Genomic DNA, 20,889 nt, shown 5'->3' with positions numbered 1-20,889 from the left:
AGTCTACTGATTCAGTTAGTTAGTTAGTGTGTGTTAGCTGTATGATAGCTGGCAGGTTAGTTACTGCATGTGACTAGCATATGATATAGAATTGCAAAGTCTATAAATAGATGCCACAGCTAGTAATTTAGAGTATAGATCAATAAGAAAATATCTCCTTTCTCTCTTCTCTCTTAGCTTAGCAGTTAAGCTAGAACACTGCAATGGTGGTTAATTACATCACTCTCTAAATTCTTATATGGTATCAGAGCGGGATAGATCAGGGATAGCTCGATTATCTTCCACGTAATTTCACTCTTAGCACCATTTTGGGGTACAGCCATGGCAGAGCTAACTATAGCAACACTTGAACATAACCATCCCCTTTATCTGCAGTCAACAGACACACCTGGAGTAGCTTTGGTCGCGATTGATCTTACAGGACCTGAAAATTATGGGTTGTGGAGTAGATCCATCAGGTTGGCACTGTTGGCGAAGAATAAGATAGGGTTTGTAGATGGAACTTGTATAAAAAACACATACAAAGGGGAATTAGCAACTCAATGAGAGAGGTGTAACGCAGTGGTTCTATCATGGATCAGTAACACAGTAACTGGTAATTTCCTAACCACAATAGTTTATGCATCAAATGCCAAACGAGTTTGGGATGAATTTAAGGAATGATTTGATAAATCAAACCTTACCAGAGTCTATCAACTCTGGACAGAGGTAACTACTTTAAAACAAGGAACAGATTCTGTTACAAATTACTACTCTAAAATACTAGATCTATGGGATGAATTTGATGTATTAGTGCCTTCTCCTTCATGTGAATGTGCTGAAGCTAAATCGTATGTTGAACACCTTCATCAGCAGAGGTTACTGATGTTTTTAATGGGCTTTAATAAGTCTTATAGTCATGTAAGGAGTGATATATTACTTAAATTAGAGGTTCCTAGTGTAGCCAAAGGCAATTAGGTGTGATGGATCCAAATAGGGAGCCATTATCCATGATGATAGGCAAGGGGAAAACTTTCAAAGGGAAGAAAGTATTCCCTGCACCATGTGGAGTTTGTGGCTACAGGAATCATGTGAGAGAAAAATGCTATAGAATAGTTGGATATCCTCCTGATTTCAAAAGCAAGAAGAAAGTACAAGGACAAAATGCATCTTACTTTAACAACAGTGATGGTCATAGATCAGTACCAGGATCTTCTGCTCAAATAGGTAACTTCAGGCCACATACCAATAATGCTACTGCTGAAATAAGAAAGGAAGAGTATGAGCTTATAGAAGAGGAACATAGTCAAGTAAGGAATTTACTGCACAACAGGGAGCCAGGTGATTGCAAGGCAAACTTGACAGGTAATTTTTCATTAATGACTAGTCCTTCTGCATATGAATGGATTATAGATTCATGAGCAACTCATCATGTAGCCTCATATAAGGAGTTATTAGATGAGTTGAAACATATAAGAGATGAAAAGTATGATGCAGTTCAGCTTCCAATAGGAAATACAACTCAAGTTAAAGGCATAGGAAAATTAGTCATCTTTGGAAATTTAACAGTAAAGAATGTTCTCCATGTACTTGATTTCAAATTTAATCTGCTCTCAGTTGCAAAACTCACCAAGGACTTTCATTGCAGTGTGAGTTTTTCCCTTACTTTTATGTGTTGCAAGCACTCTACAGTGGCAAGGTGATTGGGATTGGTAGAGAGAGTAATGGATTGTACCTGCTAAAGAATGAAACTAAAGCAGTAACAAACTTAGCTTCAGTGAACATTACAAACTTTACAGAGCTATGGCATCTCAGACTTGGACATCCATCAATAAGAGCAATGGAGCATATTGATTACATCAAGAATCATTTAAGAGATAAGCTCCATGATAACTTTCAAGTATGTCTAGTAGCTAAACAAAGAAGGTTGGCATTTCCTGATAGAATAAATAAGTCAGATCACATTTTCTAGCTTATACATGTTTATGTCCGGGGTCCCTATAGAACTCCTAATGTTTATAAGAAGCAATATTTTGTGACAATAGTAGATGACTATATTAGGTTTACATGGATTTGTTAGATTTAAAGTAAGACTGATGTGCATCTTGTATTGAAAGATTTTCTAGCACTAGTTAATACACAGTTTGGCCTTAAGGTAAAAATTCTGAGATCTGACAATGGCTCAGAATTTTTCAATTTAAAGTGAAATGCTTTATTTTCCTCTCATGGTGTAGTACATCAAAGTTCATGTGCATATACACCTTAATAAAATAGAATCGTTAAAAGAAAGCATAGACATATCCTAGATACAGCTAGAGCTCTTAAATTTCAAAGTGGTATTCCTATTAAGTACTGGGGTAATTGTGTCAAGATAGTAGCTTATCTGATCAACAGAACACCTACAACTGTTTTACAAGGTAAATCTCCATATGAAAAGTTATATGGAAAGGCACCAAGACTTGAGCATTTGTGAGTTTTTGGATGTTTATGTTTTGTCTCAATCTTACCTAAACTAGATAAGTTTGATTATAGAGCAACGGAGTCTATTTTTTTTGGATATTCAGAGACTCAAAAAGGGTATAAAGTCATGGATATAGAGACAAAGTGTTGTTCTGTGAGCAGAGATGTAACCTTTATGGAGCATGTTTTTGCTTTTAAGGATGCTTCAGCAGTTTCATCTGACTTGTCTCATACACTATGTGATCCTATCATAGATGATATGTTTTATCCTCACTATTGTGACACCTCTACTCTAGCATATTCTGCAGAGCCAGTGATAGAAGTAGTAGAAAATGTGGTTGTGCCCATCTCGGAAGAAGAGGTAGTTTTGCCTATACATGTAGAACAAGTTGAGAATGTTGATGTTGCATCCATATCTACCAGTACAGTACAGAGTGAACTAATACCAAATATTTCTCCTGAAGAAGAAGATCACATACCTCCCTCAATTGCCAGAAGAACTGAGAGGTCTTTTAGACCTCTATTATGGCACAAAGATTATATTATTCCCAAAAAGATAAACACAACCTACCTATATCCTCTTGCTAAGTGCAAAACATATGATCACCTCAGTCCCTCTTATCAAGATTACATTGCAGCCTTTTCAGCTGTTATTCCTAAACCAACAAGCTTCAAAGAAGCATCCAAACATCAACAATGGATTGATGCCATGTAGGCAGAAGTAGATGCACTTGAACAGAATAAGGCATGGATAGGAGTTGACTTACCTCCTGGGAAACAAGATATTAGTTCAAAGTGGGTGTACAAGGTGAAACACAAAGCCAGTGGAGAGGTGGAAAGGTATAAGGCTAGATTAGTAGCCAAAAGCTATAACCAACAAGAAGGATTGGACTATCATGAAACATTTTCTCCAGTAGCCAAAATGGTTACTGTAAGAACTGTAATTAGTGTTGCAGCAGCTTATAACTGGCTTTTTTTCCAGATGGATGTACATAATGTATTTCTTCAAGGTGATCTTGTTGAGGAGTTATGTATGGAGTTTCCTCAGGGTTTCCAGAGGCAGGGGGAGAACAAAGTGTGTTGACTACTGAAGTCCCTTTATATCCTGAAATAGGCCTCTAGATAGTGGAATCTCAAGCTCACTAAAGCTCTAACTACAGCTGGATATTCTCAGAGTTCATATGATCACTCACTTTTACAAAGAAAGTTGATAATAATATTGCGTGGTGCTAATTTATGTTGATGACCTACTCATAATAGGCAATAATGAGGCACTAATCCAAACTCTAAAAGACACATTGCATTGTAGTTTTAAAATGAAGGATCTTGGTGACTTGAAATATTTTCTTGGCATTGAAGTATTGAGATCCAAGAGTGGGATTTTATTCAATCAAAGAAAGTATGCATTGGAAATAATTTCAGATTGTGGCCTGGGAGGTTCTAAAATAGCAAGTACACCTCTAGAAGCAAATATAAAGCTCACTACCACTGACTATGATGAGGTAGTTGGGAAAATAGAAGATCCTCAACTATCATATGTCACTGCATACTAACGACTTATTAGTAGATTGTTGTATTTAACTAATACCAGACTAGACATAAGCTTTTCCATATAAGTACTATCATAGTTCATGCAGAGACCTAAGTTGTCATATTGGGAAGCAACTATGAGATTGGTAAGGTACATTAAAGGTTGTCCAGGACAAGGATTGTTGTTAAGTAGTAATCTGAGTACATAAATGGAGGCTTTTTGTGACTCAGACTGGCATCTTGTCCAAAAACTAGAAGATCAGTGACTGGGTATGTGGTTAAGCTAGGAATCTCACTTATATCTTGGAAATCTAAGAAACAACATACAGTGAGAAGAAGCTCAGCTGAAGCTGAGTACAGAATTATGGCAGCAGCAATATTAGAAGTTATTTAACTCTGCGGAATATTAAAGGAGTTAGGTGTTGAGGTATCTACTCCTGTGAAGTTGTATTGTGATAGTAAGGCAGCAATCCAGATTGGTGCTAATCCTATATTTCATGAGAGAACAAAGCACATAGAAATTAATTGTCATTTTGTGAGGAAGAAGATTAAAAGTGGACTGATTGAGACAGAGTACACACACACAAAAGAGCAATTAGCATATCTTTTGACTAAAGGAATAGGAGCATCTCATCACCACACATTGCTAGACAAGCTGGAAGTTTTTTAATGTCTATGCAAAAGCCAGCTTGAGGGGGAGTATTAGAAATAATTAGCTCTGCATATAATGTAGATAATCTGTTACTTAAATGTATTATAGCAGTATACTGATTCAGTTGGTTAGTTAGTGTGTGTTAGCTATATGATAGCTGGCAGGTTAGTTACTGCATGTGACTAGCACATGATATAGAATTGAAAAGTCTATAAATAGATGACACAGCTTGTAATTTGGAGTACAGATCAATAAGAAAATATCTCATTTCTCTCTTCTCTCTTCTCTCTTAGTTTAGCAATTAATCTAGAACACTACAATGGTGGTTAGTTGCATCACTCTCTAAATTCTTATAGGGTAGGGTCTTGAGTTAAATTTTAGCTTCAAGAATTGGCATCGAGTCTCGAGTCAGATGTCAAGGTTAGGTCCTGGGTTCGGATTCAGGGTCATAGTTTGGTCTCAGATTGAGGGTAGGGGTTTGTCCCCAGGTCGAGTTTGGGTCCTAGGTGTGGAGTCGCAATTATGTCCTAAATCTATTTTCGGTGTTATGTCTTGGATCCCATTCAAGAGTCGGGATCTAAGGTCGTAGTCGGTTCTGATGTCATTTGTATTAGCTTAGATCAAACCTAGATTCTATTGGGATAATATTTTCTTCTTATCAACCAAATATTTTTTATTTTTCAAGAAAATATTTTTTAGAAAAATACTTTTCATGAAAAACATTTTCTCTCTTACCGAACGCACCTTGAGTACTTTGGTTTGTACATTTCAATCTATTAAACATATATATTTAGTAACTTTTAAGTATCTTCATCTTCCATAAATCAACTTATTGACATATATGGTTTCTCCTTGTGTCAATCATAGCTACATATTAGCTAATGCAGTTTTAGCTATGTTTTTGCATGTGCTATTTTATGCTTTTTTTAAAACTCTTTACTATGATTCTTTATTCCGATTGACTATGCAAACTTGCAAAGCATTCAATACTTGAAACTATAAAATGTTGGAGCACGGGTCATTCTCATCTAATACATGTATCAGGAAATTACATGTGATGACCTCATAGTGGGTGACTTTAAAAATTTTTTCCTTATAATAAGAGTTTTTAAAGACTAGTCTTACTTCCTTTTTATGTATAAAATAAGTACATTTTTATCCGTCTATACCTCAAATGTTTTAAACTTTTCATGTTCATTTATCTCTCAACTTATATTTTTTTTACTTTTTTATTTTTCATTGATTTTTTTTTTAAAATCTTATTTTAATCCATTTGTGTCAATCGTTATTTTTTTTTTTACTTTTTTTTCTCTTTTTTTTCAAACACTATCTATTTCTTCATTTTCTTTTTTATTCATTTGTCTCAACATTTATTTTTTATTTTTTATTTTTAATATTTCTCTTTTTTTTTCTTTTTATTTTTCTCAAACTTTATTTTTTTCTTATCATTTTGTTTTTCTCAATCTTTAACTTTTTCCTTTTTTTGTTTTTTATTCTTCTTTTCTTAACCTTTATTTTTTTCTTCTATTTTTTTTCTATATTCTTAATCTTTTTTTTCTTTTGTCTTTTTTTTTGTTTCTTCTCTCACTTACCTAAGTTTCAAATTTTGCAAAATAAAAATAAAATAGGAGGGTAGACAAAAATCTCAATTGAAGTTGGAAGAATAAGTTGAATGAAAAGTTTTTGATTCATCTATCATTATAGGCAGACAACACTAACAAAGATAAAGTGCCAGACATATAAAAGAAATTGATTCATCATCTGTAACATCTATCCATCCCGCAATTCCAATCAACCGATTCATTGAGTAACTCTTGGGTAAACTATTAAACTAATAAGAGCTGTATCGTCTAACTTCATTCAAAAATGAAACTTGAATTTTTATAGAATCAAAATAGAAATGATTTTAGAATTTTCTTTTTTCTCAACTTCTATATATTTTGCTAATAAACAGAAAGTTGGATAATATGCAAAAGGATTTTCTTTCTTTGACATCAAAGTAAATTTAAGGGCATGACTTGTTTAGATCCTTTGGATTAAGTCTTTCCTATAAGGTAAAATCTATAGAACATCTCATAAATTAGACGCAATGTGGTAGTACCAAGTCTTGCTCGTGGGGTATAACTAGTTGCTTGAAAATTTTTGAGCTAAGTCTTGCCTCTAATGCAAAAGTTATAGAACATCTCATAAATCAAGACACAATGTGGTAGTATCAACACTTGCCCATTGGGTGTAACTTATTTTTTTTTGGAGGTTTTTAGGCTAAGTCTTGTCTTAGATGTAAGACTAATAGAACATCACATAAATAAAGACACAATATGATAGTGTCAACTCTTATCCATGGGGCATAACTTGTGGACTAAGCTTGCTTCTAAGGCAAGAGTTATAGAACATCTCATAAATCAAGACACAATGTGGTCGGGTCAACTCTTACCCAAGGGGCATAACTTATTGTTTGGAAGTTCATGTACTAAGTCGTGCCTCTAAGGCAAGAGTTATAAAACATCTCATAAATCAAGACATAATGTAGTAGTGTCAACTCTTACCAATGAGGCATAACTTATTTTTTGATAGTCCGTGATTTATAAAATATTTTATAAATTAAGACACAATGTGGTAGTGTTAATGCTTTCCCATAAGGCTTAACTTATTGTTTAAAAGTCATTGGAATGAGTCTTGCCTCTAAGGCAAGATTTATAGAACATCTCATAAATCAAAACATAATGAGGTAGTGTCAAATCTTACCCATGGGGCGTAACTTGTTGTTTGAAAGTCCTTGAATTAATTCTTGCCTCTAAGGAGAGAATTATAGAACATCTCATAAATTAAAACACAATGTGGTATTGTCAAATCTTGCCCATGAGGCGTAACTTATTGCTTGATATCCCTTGGTCTAAATCTTGCCTCTAAGAAAAGAGTTATAAATCATCTCATTAATCAATACACTGTGGCGGTGTCTACTCTTGCCCATAGGGCATAACTTGTTATTTGATAATCCTAGGGTTATATCTTGCCTCTAAGGCTAGAGTTATAGAACATTTCATAAGTAAGAATATAGTGTGGTAGTGTTAGACTCTTGTCCAATGTACGTAGCTTATTGTTTGAAAATCCTTGGGACAAGTCATGCGTCTAAGGCAAGAGTTGTAGAACTTCTCATAAATCAATACATAACGTGGTAGTGTCAACTCTTACCTGTGGAGCATAACTTATTATTTTAAAGTCCTTGAGCTAAGTCTTGCCTCTAAGGTAAGAGTTATAGAACATCTCATAAATCAAAACACAATGTGGTAGTGTCAACTCTTACCCATGGAACATAACATCTATTTGAAAGTCCTAAGTCTTGTCTCTAAGGTAAGATTTATAGAACATATCATAAATTAAGATATAATGTGATAGTGTCAGCTCTTATCCATAGGGCGTAACCTGTTGTTTGGAAAGAATTGAAGAAATGAAAAGAAAAAAAATAAATTTTACAAAAAAAAATGAAGAAAAGACATTTAAAAAGAAGTAATAAAAAAAACTAAAAATGAGGGAAAAAAAGAAAATATAGAAGTTGAGAGGATAAATGAAAAAGATAAAGGTTGAGGAAAAAGAGAAAAACATTAAAAAAAAAAAGACTGAGAAACTTTTTTATTGAGAAAAAAGGGAAAAACATTAAAAAAAAAGACGGAGAAACTTTTTTTAAAAAATAAAAACCAAAGAAAAAGGAAAAAAAGAATTTTAAAAATAGAAGTTGAGAGGAGAAAACAAAAAAAGGAAGGATTGACCAAAACTAAAAAAAGAATCAAAGTAAAATAAAAAAGAGATTTTGTTTTCAAAACATAGAAGTTGATAGGAGAAAAGGAAAAAATGAAAAAAGGGTCGAGAAAAAGTAAAGAAAAAAGGAAAAAAAAAGGGGAAAAGAAAAAATAAAAATCAAAGTAAAATAAAAAAAATAAAAAAATAAAATTTGAAAGACAAATAAGTATGGAACAACAACAACAGCAACAACAAACCTAGTGTATTCCCACAAAGTGGGGTTTGGGGAGGGTAAGATGTACGCAGTCCATACTGCTACATCCGAAGAAGTAAAGAGGTTATTTCTGATAGACCCCCGGCTCAAGATAAAGAGTAGGTGACAAGGACATGGATTACATAACATAAAAGGCATAAGAAATAATAAAAGGTAAATTAGAGCAATACGAAAATACGAGAGATACGGCAACACGAAATAAGCAGATAGCAACTGAGAAAATATGAAAGGGACATCCACGTATAAGTAACACATACTCGCTGCCATAGACACCTATAGAAAAAGACCTAAGGTTACTAACCCGGCTATACAAGATCTCTCCTGGTGGTTTGCTACAACCCATACCCTCCCGCTAGCCTTTTACCCTTATCCGTGACCTCCACACCTTTCTATCTAGTGTCATGTCCTCAGTAAGCTGTAGCTACTCCATGTCATGTCTGATCACCTCCCTCCAGTATTTGTTTTGCCTATCTCTACTCTTCCTAAAGTCATCCAATGCTAGTCTCTAACACCTACGTATTGAAGCATCCGTGTCCCTCATTATCACATGTCCAACCCATCTCAGCCTTCCTTCTCACATCTTGTCCTCCACCGATGCAACTCTCATCTTCTCCCAAATAATATCATTCCTAATCCTATCCCCTCTAGTAAGCCTACACATCCAACACAACATTCTCATTTCCGCCACCCTCACTTTTTGGATGTGAGAGTGTTTGACTGGCCAACACTCTACGCCATACAATATGGCCGGACGGACTGCCACTTTATAGAATTTGTCTTTAAGCTTAAGGGGCACTTTCTTATCATACAACACCCCCCGAGCCGAGCCTCCACTTCATCCAACCTACTCCAATACGATTGGTGACATCCTCATCAATCTCACCATTCTACTGGATCAAAGACCCAAGATACTTAAAACAATTCCTCTTACAAACATCTTGGGAGTCCAACCTCACTACCACATCACCTTCTGCCTCAACTCACTAAACTTGCATTCCAAATACTCCGTCTTGGACCTACTCAATCTGAACCCCTTCGACTCAAGGGTTTGCCTCCAAACCTTCAATTTGTCATTCATGCCCCTCTGCGTCTCATTAATTAGCAGTACATCATCCCCAAATATCATACACCAAGGCACCTCACCTTGAATACTTCGCATCAACACATCCATCACCATCGTAAACATGAACGGACTAAGAGTTGATCCCTGATGTAACCCTGTCTCGACCAAAAAATGGTCTGAGTCTCCTTCCGCCGTCCTCACCCTGGTCTTCCCTCCACTGTACATGTCCTTAATAACTCTGGTGTAAGACACCGAGACCCCTCTCACCTCCAAAAACCTCTAAAGAACCTCCCTCAAAACTTTATCATTCGTCCTTTTAAGGTCGAAGAACACCAAGTGTAAGTCCCTCTTCCTTTCTCTATACTGCTCCACCAATCTCCTCACCAAATGGATTGCCTTTGTCGTTGGACGACCAAGCATAAATCCAAATTGGTTCTCCAAAACAAACACAACCCTCCTCAATCTCTGCTCAAGCACTCTCTCCCAAATCTTCATAGTGTGACTCAACAACTTAATATCCCTGTAGTTGTTGCAACTCTGAATGTCCCCCTTATTTTTATAAATCAGAATCATTGTAATCCATCTCTAAGCCTCAGGCATTCTCGTAGTTTTGAAAATACCATTAAACAAATTTGTCAACCATCTAAGACCTGCCCCGCCCGCATACTTCTAAAAATACACCAGAATCTCGTCCGGCCCCGTCGCCCTACCCCTCTACATCTTATGAATAGCCTCTTTGACTTCCTCTACCTTAAAATACCTGCAGTGGTTGAAATCACGGCTCTCCTCTGAATGCTCTAACTCCCCTAGCTTAATGCCTCTGTCCCCTTCCTCGTTCAAAAATCTATGAAAGTAGTCCTGCTATCTCTTTTTAATGTGAGCATCCTCCATTAGGACACTACCATCCTCTTCCTTAATACACTTCACTTGATCTAGGTCACGACCCTTTAGCTCTTTAACTTTTGGAAGCCTATAAAACCTCTTATCCCCTTATTTCTCGTCTAACCCAGCATACAAACGCTCAAATGTTGCTAACTTGGCAGCTGTAACTACTAACTTAACCTCCTTCCTAGCTACCTTGTACACCTCCCGATTCACACACTTCTCTTATTCATCTTTACTCTCAATCAACTCAACATACGCCTCCTTTTTTATCTCCACTTTCTTTTTTACTTCTTCATTCCACCACCAGTCCCCCTTATGCCGGCCTGCCTGGCCCCTCGAAACATCCAACACACCTTTAGCAGTCTCTGTGATACAGCTGGCCGCCTTATCCTATGTAGCATCCATGTCCCCCCTGCACTCCCACGCCCCCATACCCACCACCTTTCCCCTATCTCCAGTTCACTTTCTGGCGCCAAGCTACCCCACTTAATTCTAGATCGACCCTCCCCGACCCATCTCTTTTTTCTCTTTTTGATAGACAAGTCCATCACCAACAACCTATGCTGGGTCGAGAGGTGCTCGCTCAGAATGACCTTACAGTCCAAATAAGTATGGAAATGTTTAGAAATATTTGAGACATAGAGGGACAAATGGGTAAATGTTCAATATATAAAAAGAAGAGAGACTAATTTTGTAAGACTTTTCTTATGAGGAATAAAAAAAATGAGCCATGCACACTGCTGAGTTAGCTGATTTGTAGCTATGGACTTCAGTTTATCTTCATTAGTCTTTAGCTTTTCTATCTCATTACCCATACTGTCCACTTTCATTGAAAGCATAGTTAGGGTGTTAAGTATTTTTTCTAGAGTATCTTCTTCTATTATTTCAGTCTGTGTAGCTTTGTCTTGATATGTAATCTGCAATAACATTTTTGTTAGTACTGATCACTTCAATTGCAAATGTGAAATTTAATATATTCAAGACTAGTCTCCGAATCTTTTTTGTTGAAACTGAATTTTGTATTTTCTTTGTTAACCACCAGCGTACCTGTGTATTATCTGTTCGTACTATAAATTTGTTATATATAATATATGGCTCAAATGCTAACAAACATTTATATAATGAACATAATTCTTTCCTATTTATTTCCCATTTTATTTCTGTCTCATTGAACGTACCTGAGTAGTATCTACAATGGTGTTCTATTTTTTCTGCTTCATATCGATATTTAAGTACTCCTCCATAACTATATTCACTAGCATCTGCTTCTACTATATATATAAATTTTCTATTTTCATCTGAAAATTGTAATTTTGGTAACTCTTTACAAAGTAGTTTTATTTTTTGAACTTGTTTTTTATCTTCTTCATTATAGTTATATTCTACATCCTTTTTTAAAGTTTCTGCTAATTTTGGAATATATTCTCTCACTTGGTTTACTAATCCTAAAAATGATTGTAATTTCTTTTTTGTATCTAATTCTTCTTTCGAATTTATTATTTTTTGTACTATATGTTGTTGCATTTTTACTCCACTTTTATCTATTTGTATTCCTAAAAATTCTATCTGATTTTTCATAATTTCAGCTTTCTTTTCGCTTAGACTTATTCCTGATTTTTCTATTATATCTGTAAACTGTTCTAATAATTTTAAATGTTCTTCTTTAGTTTTTGTATATAATAATATATCATCTATGTATACTATACAATTAGATAATTGTTTAAAATAACTATCCATAAAATGTTGATATCTACCTGGTGCATTTTTATATCTAAATGGTAATACGTTCCATTCATAAAATCCTTGTGGTACCGTAAATGCGGTTAATTCTTTAGATTCTTCTTCTAACTTTAGGTGGTAAAATCTTGATTTACAATCGAATTTGCTAAAATAATTATATCCTTGTATTTGATATCTTATTTGGTATTGGATAATTATATGTTATAGTTTTTGCATTTAAATTTCTGTAATCAATTACCATCCAATTATATCCTTGTATTTGTCTTATTTTTAATATCTTATTTGGTATTGGATAATTATATGTTATAGTTTTTGCATTTAAATTTCTGTAATCAATTACCATCCTACTTTTCCTCTTTTTTGTTCACTATGTTTATTTACTATCAATTAACATCAAAAGATATATTTTTAGGAATGTCATTCTTAGATAAATTATACCCACATATAATAACCAAAACAGACTGGTGGTTTACAACACCATGTAAACAGAAAGTAAGAGCAAAAAGAGTTAATAATAAAATAAGAAAGAAAACTGATTGGATAAAAGGAAGTGAAAAAATTACACAAAAGTTAGAAAATATAAAAAATACTGAAGATACAATAGAACTAGTAGTATTTTCGATAAATAAAACAGAAATAACTATATTTTCAATAAATAAAATAGAAATAATTAAGAAAAAATTAGAACAATTATATAGTGAAGATCCATTAAAAGGATGGGAAAAACATAAAACTACTATAAAAAATGAATTAATAGATAAAAATAGCATAATAACCCAAAAACCATTAACATATAATTTTGACGATTTAAAAGAATTTAAAATGCATATAGATGAATTATTAGAGAAACAGTATATACAAAAAATAATAGTAAAGGAAACTTGAGGGATCAATTCAATAGTTGGTGAAGTTAACATTATCTTATGTGTTTTAAGTGTCAACTACTTCACATAATAAACAACCAGATTTTATATGCACGTTCATGTATAGTCTACCCGTGAATACATAACTTTTATGTATTTCTCAAGTCAAACATATAACTATACAGTCAAACCTCGTAATAGCGATCATTCATTATAACAACATTTTACTATAACAATTTAATTTTTTTCGTTGAAACAATTTTTCAAGTTAATCTATAATAAAATGTTACCTATTGCAGTAATGACATTCACTATGGCAATTCATTATTTGTAAAATTCACTCTTTATAACAATTATTGTCAAGTATTTTGTATTAATATTTTCAACGAAATATATCATGTATAAAATTAAATATTAAAAGATTTATTATAATCATTATAAATGTTATGCACGTAGTAAATTTCAAGTATGAATATCGATTTAAATAAAAGGAATTGTATTTAAATGGTGCTCATCACCTATGGTCATAATTTCACGAGAAAAGAGTGTTTTTTTGTTACATTAATATTTTTTTAATTTTGTATAAGTTTGCCTATAACAACTAAATGAAGATTTAAATGTCAAATTACATTGTACATATATAACAATATACCTCACTATAACGGGTATAAAGCTTTCACACAAAGACTGTATCACTAGAGAGGTTTGACTATACCAGTACTATAGTTATAACATATAGTTGATAAATTTGTCATGTAATAGTATAAAGCTTTCACACAAAGACTGTATCACTAGAGAGGTTTGACTATACCAGTACTATAGTTATAACATATAGTTGATAAATTTGTCATATATTACAAGGGTAAAGTCATCATTTCCACCTTAAACTATACTCGAAAAGTCGAAGATACATCTAAACTATTGAAATGACCTAATACACACCTATACTATTTAAAAGTGAATTCGTTTACCTCTCAAAACTGACTCGACAAAGAATGTGATATGCACATTCCTACACGCGCGTGAAAAGCAGAAAAAAAAAGCTTATTAAGAACGTCCACATGTCATCATTCAATTGGATTTTATCAACTAATTATATTTAATTAGTTTTTTTGTTTAAATTTATATAATATTTTATTTTCTTTCTTTATCTTTTTATGTGTTTTTTACTTTTCTTCTTTTTTTTCTCTTCATCTTTGTCTTCTTCTATATTTTCTCCTCTCTTTCTTAACTCCATCTCTAATTCCTTAGCTCCATTTTTTCTCTCAACCTCCGTCAATTCACCGATGAGTTCACAGATACACTTATTTTTTAATCTTTTTCTTCATTTTTTTTTATATTTTGTTGTAGGTAACTTTGGAAGGGGAGCCTTGGAGTAAACAGTAAAGTTGCTGCCATGTGACCAGGAGGTCACGGGTTCAAACCTTGGAAACAACCTCTAGCAGAAATGCAAGGTAGGATTTCATACGATACACCCTTGTTGTGGGTCCTTCCCCGAACACCGTGCATAGCGGTAGCTTTAGTGCACTGGGCTGCCCTTTTTATTATAGGTAACTTTGGGAATTAAATTAAATTGTGGGTTGTTCGAATTTTATAAAATTGGGTTGTGGGTATCTTGAATTTCATGAGTTGGGTTCTGGGTTTCATGCATTTTATTGAATTGTATTGTAGGTTTCTCGAATTTTGTGAATTGTGTTCTGGATTTATCAAATTAAACAAAGTTGGATTATGAGTTTCTTGTATTTACGAATTTGAATGTGAATTACTTAAATTTTACTGAAATGAATTGTGGGTTTCTTGAATTTCAAGAATTGAGTTTTGTGTCTACATACGATTTGGGTTATACTTTTCTCAAATTTTATCGAATTGGGTTTCTTGAATTTCACAAAAATGACAGACGGTTGTGAAATTGTGAAAGAATTGAAGTAATTTGGCTTGTTGGATTCGGTCGCTTTGATCCGATTGAATCCATTCGTGTAATCAATAATTAAATAATGGAAAAAGGCATAAACTAACCCCTCATCCTTTGACCAAAATTTCAACTACGCACTTTAGCCTTAAGGGGGTCCTATTATCCTCACAAGTCCTAATTTTTTTTAAACAAGAACTAATTCCCCCTTGTATAATGAGGTGGTAGTGTGTGTTACACACTCTCTTTCAGAGAGTGAGAAACCACTAACTTTTTACTTTTTGTTATTTTTCTTATCATTTATCACTAGTGAATATATCCGCGTTTTGCGCGGTTAAAAAATTTAAGTTATTAAATAATATTATAATTTATCTAATGTCGTAGCTTTTAGAAAAAGATATAATTTATCTAATGGAGTAACTTGTAGAAAAAAATTCTTACTTCTCATAAGACTTTCTATTACATGGTGTGATGAGTATCACATACTTTTTCTCATAATGATAAAAATTAATCGGCAGTCAATTAAACCATCCATCCATCCATATATATATATATATATATATATATATATATATATATATATATTAACTGCATTTGATAAAGAGATTGATAATTCTTTTCATATTTTATTCCAAAAAGTCATCGCAAAAGTAGACCTCCTAACAATTAAAAATACAATAGTAAAGTTATTTTAATTTCCGATTAAGAAGACCAAAGTTATATTTAATCTTTTAACTCTTCTACTTCTGTAGACAAGCAATTAAAGTGGTAAAGAATATTGGGAAAAAGAGAAAATTGTGCAAATAAAAACTCAAAGAGGTTTATAATTAGCAGAGCTCGAGTATTCCTAGCATAATGAAGACAGCTATGTTTGCAAGTCAATTGAATTACATAAAAAAAATTGACAATAAATATACATGTTAAAAGGAGAAACCAAATCTAATTAATTTCATTTCTCATCCTTCCGTTCCTATTGAATAATATTTGATCTCCTTCCGCGCTTGAATAGTATCCATCATTAAGTTTTACATATTTTTTTTAGAACTTATAAAATGACCATGTTGTGACCTCTGATATGGCAAAAATAAAACCTTCTATAACAATGGATAGTAAAAACTTGAAAAGCAACTCCATCTCTCTAGCAAATAATCTTTCACATAAATGATTTATTCAGTGTTACTCTTGAGTGTTGTTACAGTATTGGTATATATGTAATTAAGATTATCTTCAAAACAAAATTATTCAAATTCAATAAATTCACACATTGACCAACCTGCAAAAAACATAAATCTAAAATCAATAGTGAGAAATAATTTTAAACACAAAAAAGAAATAAACACCAAAAACTAAGAAAGCTGAGTATTTAAAAATTTTCAGCTTCACCATTGTCTACACCTTCACAAAATACTCTTATATCCGCAATATATAATTATCCCGAGTTGATAAACTGAATTCTAGACAAACGCATCAAAAAAATCTACAACATGAATCTAAGTATTGATGCTTAAATAACCAAAAAAAAGTCAAAAAGATGATTAAATATGTGTGGCAACTGACAAGTACATGAAAATGAACTCAAACAATCTCTCTCTCTATATATATAAAGGAAGAACAAGAGGCTGATGATGTGGCATGCCTCTAAAGCTAGGATTCATATTTATTTATTTTTCTGATTTTTGAGCTTTTGTTCAATTTTAATTATTTTTTTACATTTTCGTTTGTTTTTCTTTAATAAACCCATTTAATTGACATTTATTGTTACCACACACAAATAGCATTTGAACTGAGAATTCTTGTCATTTCAGAAAAAATCCTTTGGTCTTCATCTTCTTCCCTGACCAACTACCATTAACACTCAGAAATTGTTCATGTTCTATATCACTACTAAAAAAAATAGGAAAACCGACCACAACATTTGCGACCAAAATGAATGGTCGAAAAAAGCGTGGTAGCTTTTTTAAAATCGATCACGTGTGATCATTTTTTTTAAATATATATATATATATTTAAAATTCAATATTACTTTTAATTTTTTTTTTTAAAATAAAAATAAATTTTCAAAAGAAACCGACCACAAGTGGTCGGTTTTATATTTGAATTAAATAATTTATTTATAAAAAACCGAACACATGTGGTCGATTTTATTAAAATTAACTAATTAATTTAAATAAAAAATTGACCACTTGTGGTTGATTTTTTATTTAATAATGTATTTAATAATTTATTTGATAAAATATTTTGTAATTAACTATAGTAAACCAACCACATGTGGTCGATTTTTAAAAAGAATTACCAGAAAAATCGACCACATGTGATTGATTTTTTTGAAATATTTTAAAAAACCAACCACATGCGGTCGATTTTTTGTAAAAAAATTTCAAAAAATCGACCACATGTGGTCGTTTTTTCTGGTAATTTTGTAAAAATAATATAGAAAATTTTCCAAAAAACCAAAGACATAAACCGACCACATGTGGTCCGTTTTTCTGGTAGTTTTTGTAAAAAATAAAAAATAACAGCATATAGCTAAGCTACATTTCATTATACAATATAGCCCACCAATCATTTAGTATACAATCAACCACCATGAAAATACAAACATTAAAAATCAAATTACTTAAATTAAATATCAAATTATTTTCAAAATTTATCGAAATTCCAAATCCAAACTACCAAACATACAAAAGACTAAAAACTACAACTCATCATCCACATCCTCATTCTCAGCCTCATCCATTCTATTAACAATATTTCGTTGATATATCCAGCTATAATCAGGTTCCATCTACACAATCAATCACATTCAAGTAATTAGTTCAAGTCACAAAGGTTCACATTTCAAGTACCTACTCTTAAAAAAAAGATTTTCAAGTCACTAATTCACTTCACAAGTTACCAAACTAAACTTAATTCAAAATGAAAAGTTCACGTTTCAAGTAACTACACTTAAAATATTTTCAAGTCACTAATTCACTTCTCAAATGACCACACTACTAAAATCAAAACGCAAGTTCACATTTCAAGTACCTAAATTCAAAACAAAAGTCACTAATTCATAATTCAAGTAACTACACTTCAACATTTCAAGTCACTAAGTCACTTCACAAGTTATCTAACTAAACTAAATTCAAAATGAAAAGTTCACATTTCAAGTACCTACACCTAAATATTTTCAAGTCGCTAATTCACTTCACAAGTTACCAAACTAAACCTAATCCAAAATGAAAACTTCACATTTCAAGTACCTACACGTAAATATTTTCAAGTTACTAATTTACTTCTCAAGTGACCACACTTTACTAAAATCAAAACACAAGTTCACATTTCAAGTACCTAAATTCAAAACAAAAGTCACTAATTCATAATTCAAGTAACTACACTTAAACATTTCAAGTCACTAATTCTTTTCACAAGTTACCAAACTAAACTAAATTCAAAATGAAAAGTTCTCATTTCAAGTATTACACTTACACATTTCAAATCACTAATTCACTTCCCAAGTTACCAAACCAAATTAAATTCAAAATGAAAAGTTCACATTTCAAGTACCTACACCTAAACATTTCAAATCACTAATTCACTTCACAAGTTACCAAACTAAACAAAATTCAAAATGAAAAGTTCATATTTCAAGTACCTACACGTAAACATTTTCAAGTCACTAAGTCACTTCACGAGTTACCAAACTAAACTAAATTCAAAATGAAAAATTCACATTTCAAGTACCTACACCTAAACATTTTCAAGTCACTAAGTCACTTCACAAGTTATCAAACTAAACTAAATTCAAAATGAAAAGTTCATATTTAAAGTACCTACACCTAAACATTTCAAGTCACTTCACAAGTTACCAAACTAAACTAAATTCAAAATGAAAAGTTCACATTTCAAGTACCTACACCTAAATATTTTCAAGTCACTAAGTCACTTCACAAGTTACCAAACTAAATTAATTCAAATGAAAAGTTCACATTTCAAGTACCTACACCTAAACATTTTCAAGTCACTAAGTCACTTCACAAATTACCAAACTAAATTAAATTAAATGAAAAGTTCACATTCAAGTAACTACACCTAAGCATGTTCAAGTCGCTAAGTCACTTCACAAGTTACCAAACTAAACTAAATTCAAAATGAAAAATTCACATTTCAAGTACCTACACCTAAACATTTCAAGTCACTAATTCACTTCACAAGTTACCAAACTAAATTAAATTCAAAATGAAAAGTTCAGTACCTACACCTAAACATTTTCAAGTCACTATTTCACTTCATAAGTTGTTAGTTTCTAGATAGTGAAGAAAATAATAAACTGATTTTACTTGTTGATGAACACGTGAAACATGAGTTTAATAACTTTATCAGAGAGAGATTGGTGAAAGAAAAAACTACTGCTTTATTATAGATTTAAAATTATTTATATGTTACAATCCTAACTAAAAAAAATAACTAACTCCTAAAGATAAGGATAAGGGTTAGATAAAAACTAATTTTACTGCTGACTAATATTAACTTCTAACAGATAACATAAAAATTAAACTGCTGCAGCTCTTATGCATTTTTCTAACACTCCTCTTTTCTTTAAGAGCTACAAACTCCAAGTTTTTTTTTGAGAAGTTGAAATTTGTTTCTCGGTAAAGGCTTGGTGAAGATATCAGCCAGCTATACCTCGATTTTGCAATAGAGCAAAATCACATCACCAATCTTTTGCACTTTTCTTAAGAAGAAAAGCTTGATATTGAAGTGTTTTGTTTTGGCATGAAATACAGAATTGTGAGAAATTACTATCGCAAATTGGTTGTTCACAAATACTTCAATTCCTTTTGTTTGATGCATATGCAGATCAACAAATATTTTTCTCAACCACAGAGCTTGATTCACTGCTGCTATTGCAGCCATAAATTCTGCCTCTGTAGTGGATTGAGCCACAATATCCTTCTTCTTTGTGCACCACAAAAATATTTTAGAGCTAAGACTAAAGCAATATCCAGATGTGCTCTTCATGCCATCTACAGATCCTGCCCAATCACTATCAGAATACCCAAGTAGTTTTTGATTTGGATTTTTTTGAAACTTGACACCATAATTAATGGTTCCTTTGATGTATCTGATTACTCTTTTTGCTACTTTTAGATGCAGCTCACTATCACAATGCATGAACCTCGATAAAATACTTACAACATATAAAATATCGGGTCTTGTAGTTGTGAGATACATCAAACGGCCGGCTAAGCCTCTGAAGTATGTTTCCTCCATTTTCTCTGCTCCATCATTCTTACTTAGTTTCTCTTTTTGGTTCATAGGAGTACTAATCTCCTTGCAATCTTCCATGTAGAACTTCTTTAGAATTTCCTTAGCATATTTCTTCTGACAAATGAAAAGTTCATTTTGTCCCTGTTTGATTTCCATTCCAAGAAAATAGGACATTAGACCAAGATCAGTCATCTCAAAGGCTTACATCATTTCTTGCATGAAATCCTCAATATGCTTTGTATTGATCCCCGTAACTAGTACTTCATCAACATATATAGACACAATAAGAATATCAATGCCATTATGTTTAACATAAAGAGTAGATTCTGATAGACTCTTTTCAAAGCCTAACCCAAGCAAATGATCATCAATTTGACCATACAAGGCCCTTGGTGCCTGTTTAAGTCCATAAAGCGTCTTCCTTAGCCTGTAAACTTTGTCCTCTTTTCCTTTCATCACAAAGCCTTCGGGTTACTTAATATAAATTATTTCCTGGAGAAAACCATTAAGAAATGCCGATTTGACATCCATATGATACACTTT

At 32.5% G+C, this 20,889-nt stretch overlaps 1 protein-coding gene across 1 annotated transcript; it reads right to left on the bottom strand.

Annotated features, from left to right (window-relative positions):
- Positions 1–19,755: 19,755 nt before the first annotated feature.
- Positions 19,756–20,538, bottom strand: LOC124887104 (secreted RxLR effector protein 161-like). Its single transcript, XM_047396285.1, has one exon. It carries the CDS (start codon positions 20,536–20,538, stop codon positions 19,756–19,758), a length of 783 nt encoding a protein of 260 aa, XP_047252241.1.
- Positions 20,539–20,889: the final 351 nt, after the last annotated feature.

Source organism: Capsicum annuum, chromosome 9 (genome assembly GCF_002878395.1).
Source record: "Capsicum annuum cultivar UCD-10X-F1 chromosome 9, UCD10Xv1.1, whole genome shotgun sequence".
Taxonomy (NCBI): Eukaryota; Viridiplantae; Streptophyta; class Magnoliopsida; order Solanales; family Solanaceae; genus Capsicum; species Capsicum annuum.
Note: the sequence above shows the minus strand (reverse complement) of the source record. Positions and strands in the feature narration are given on the sequence as shown.

Bases quoted from the DNA above. Each gene is read 5' to 3' on its own strand.
- LOC124887104 (XM_047396285.1), bottom strand. From the start codon at position 20,538: ATGACTGATCTTGGTCTAATGTCCTATTTTCTTGGAATGGAAATCAAA.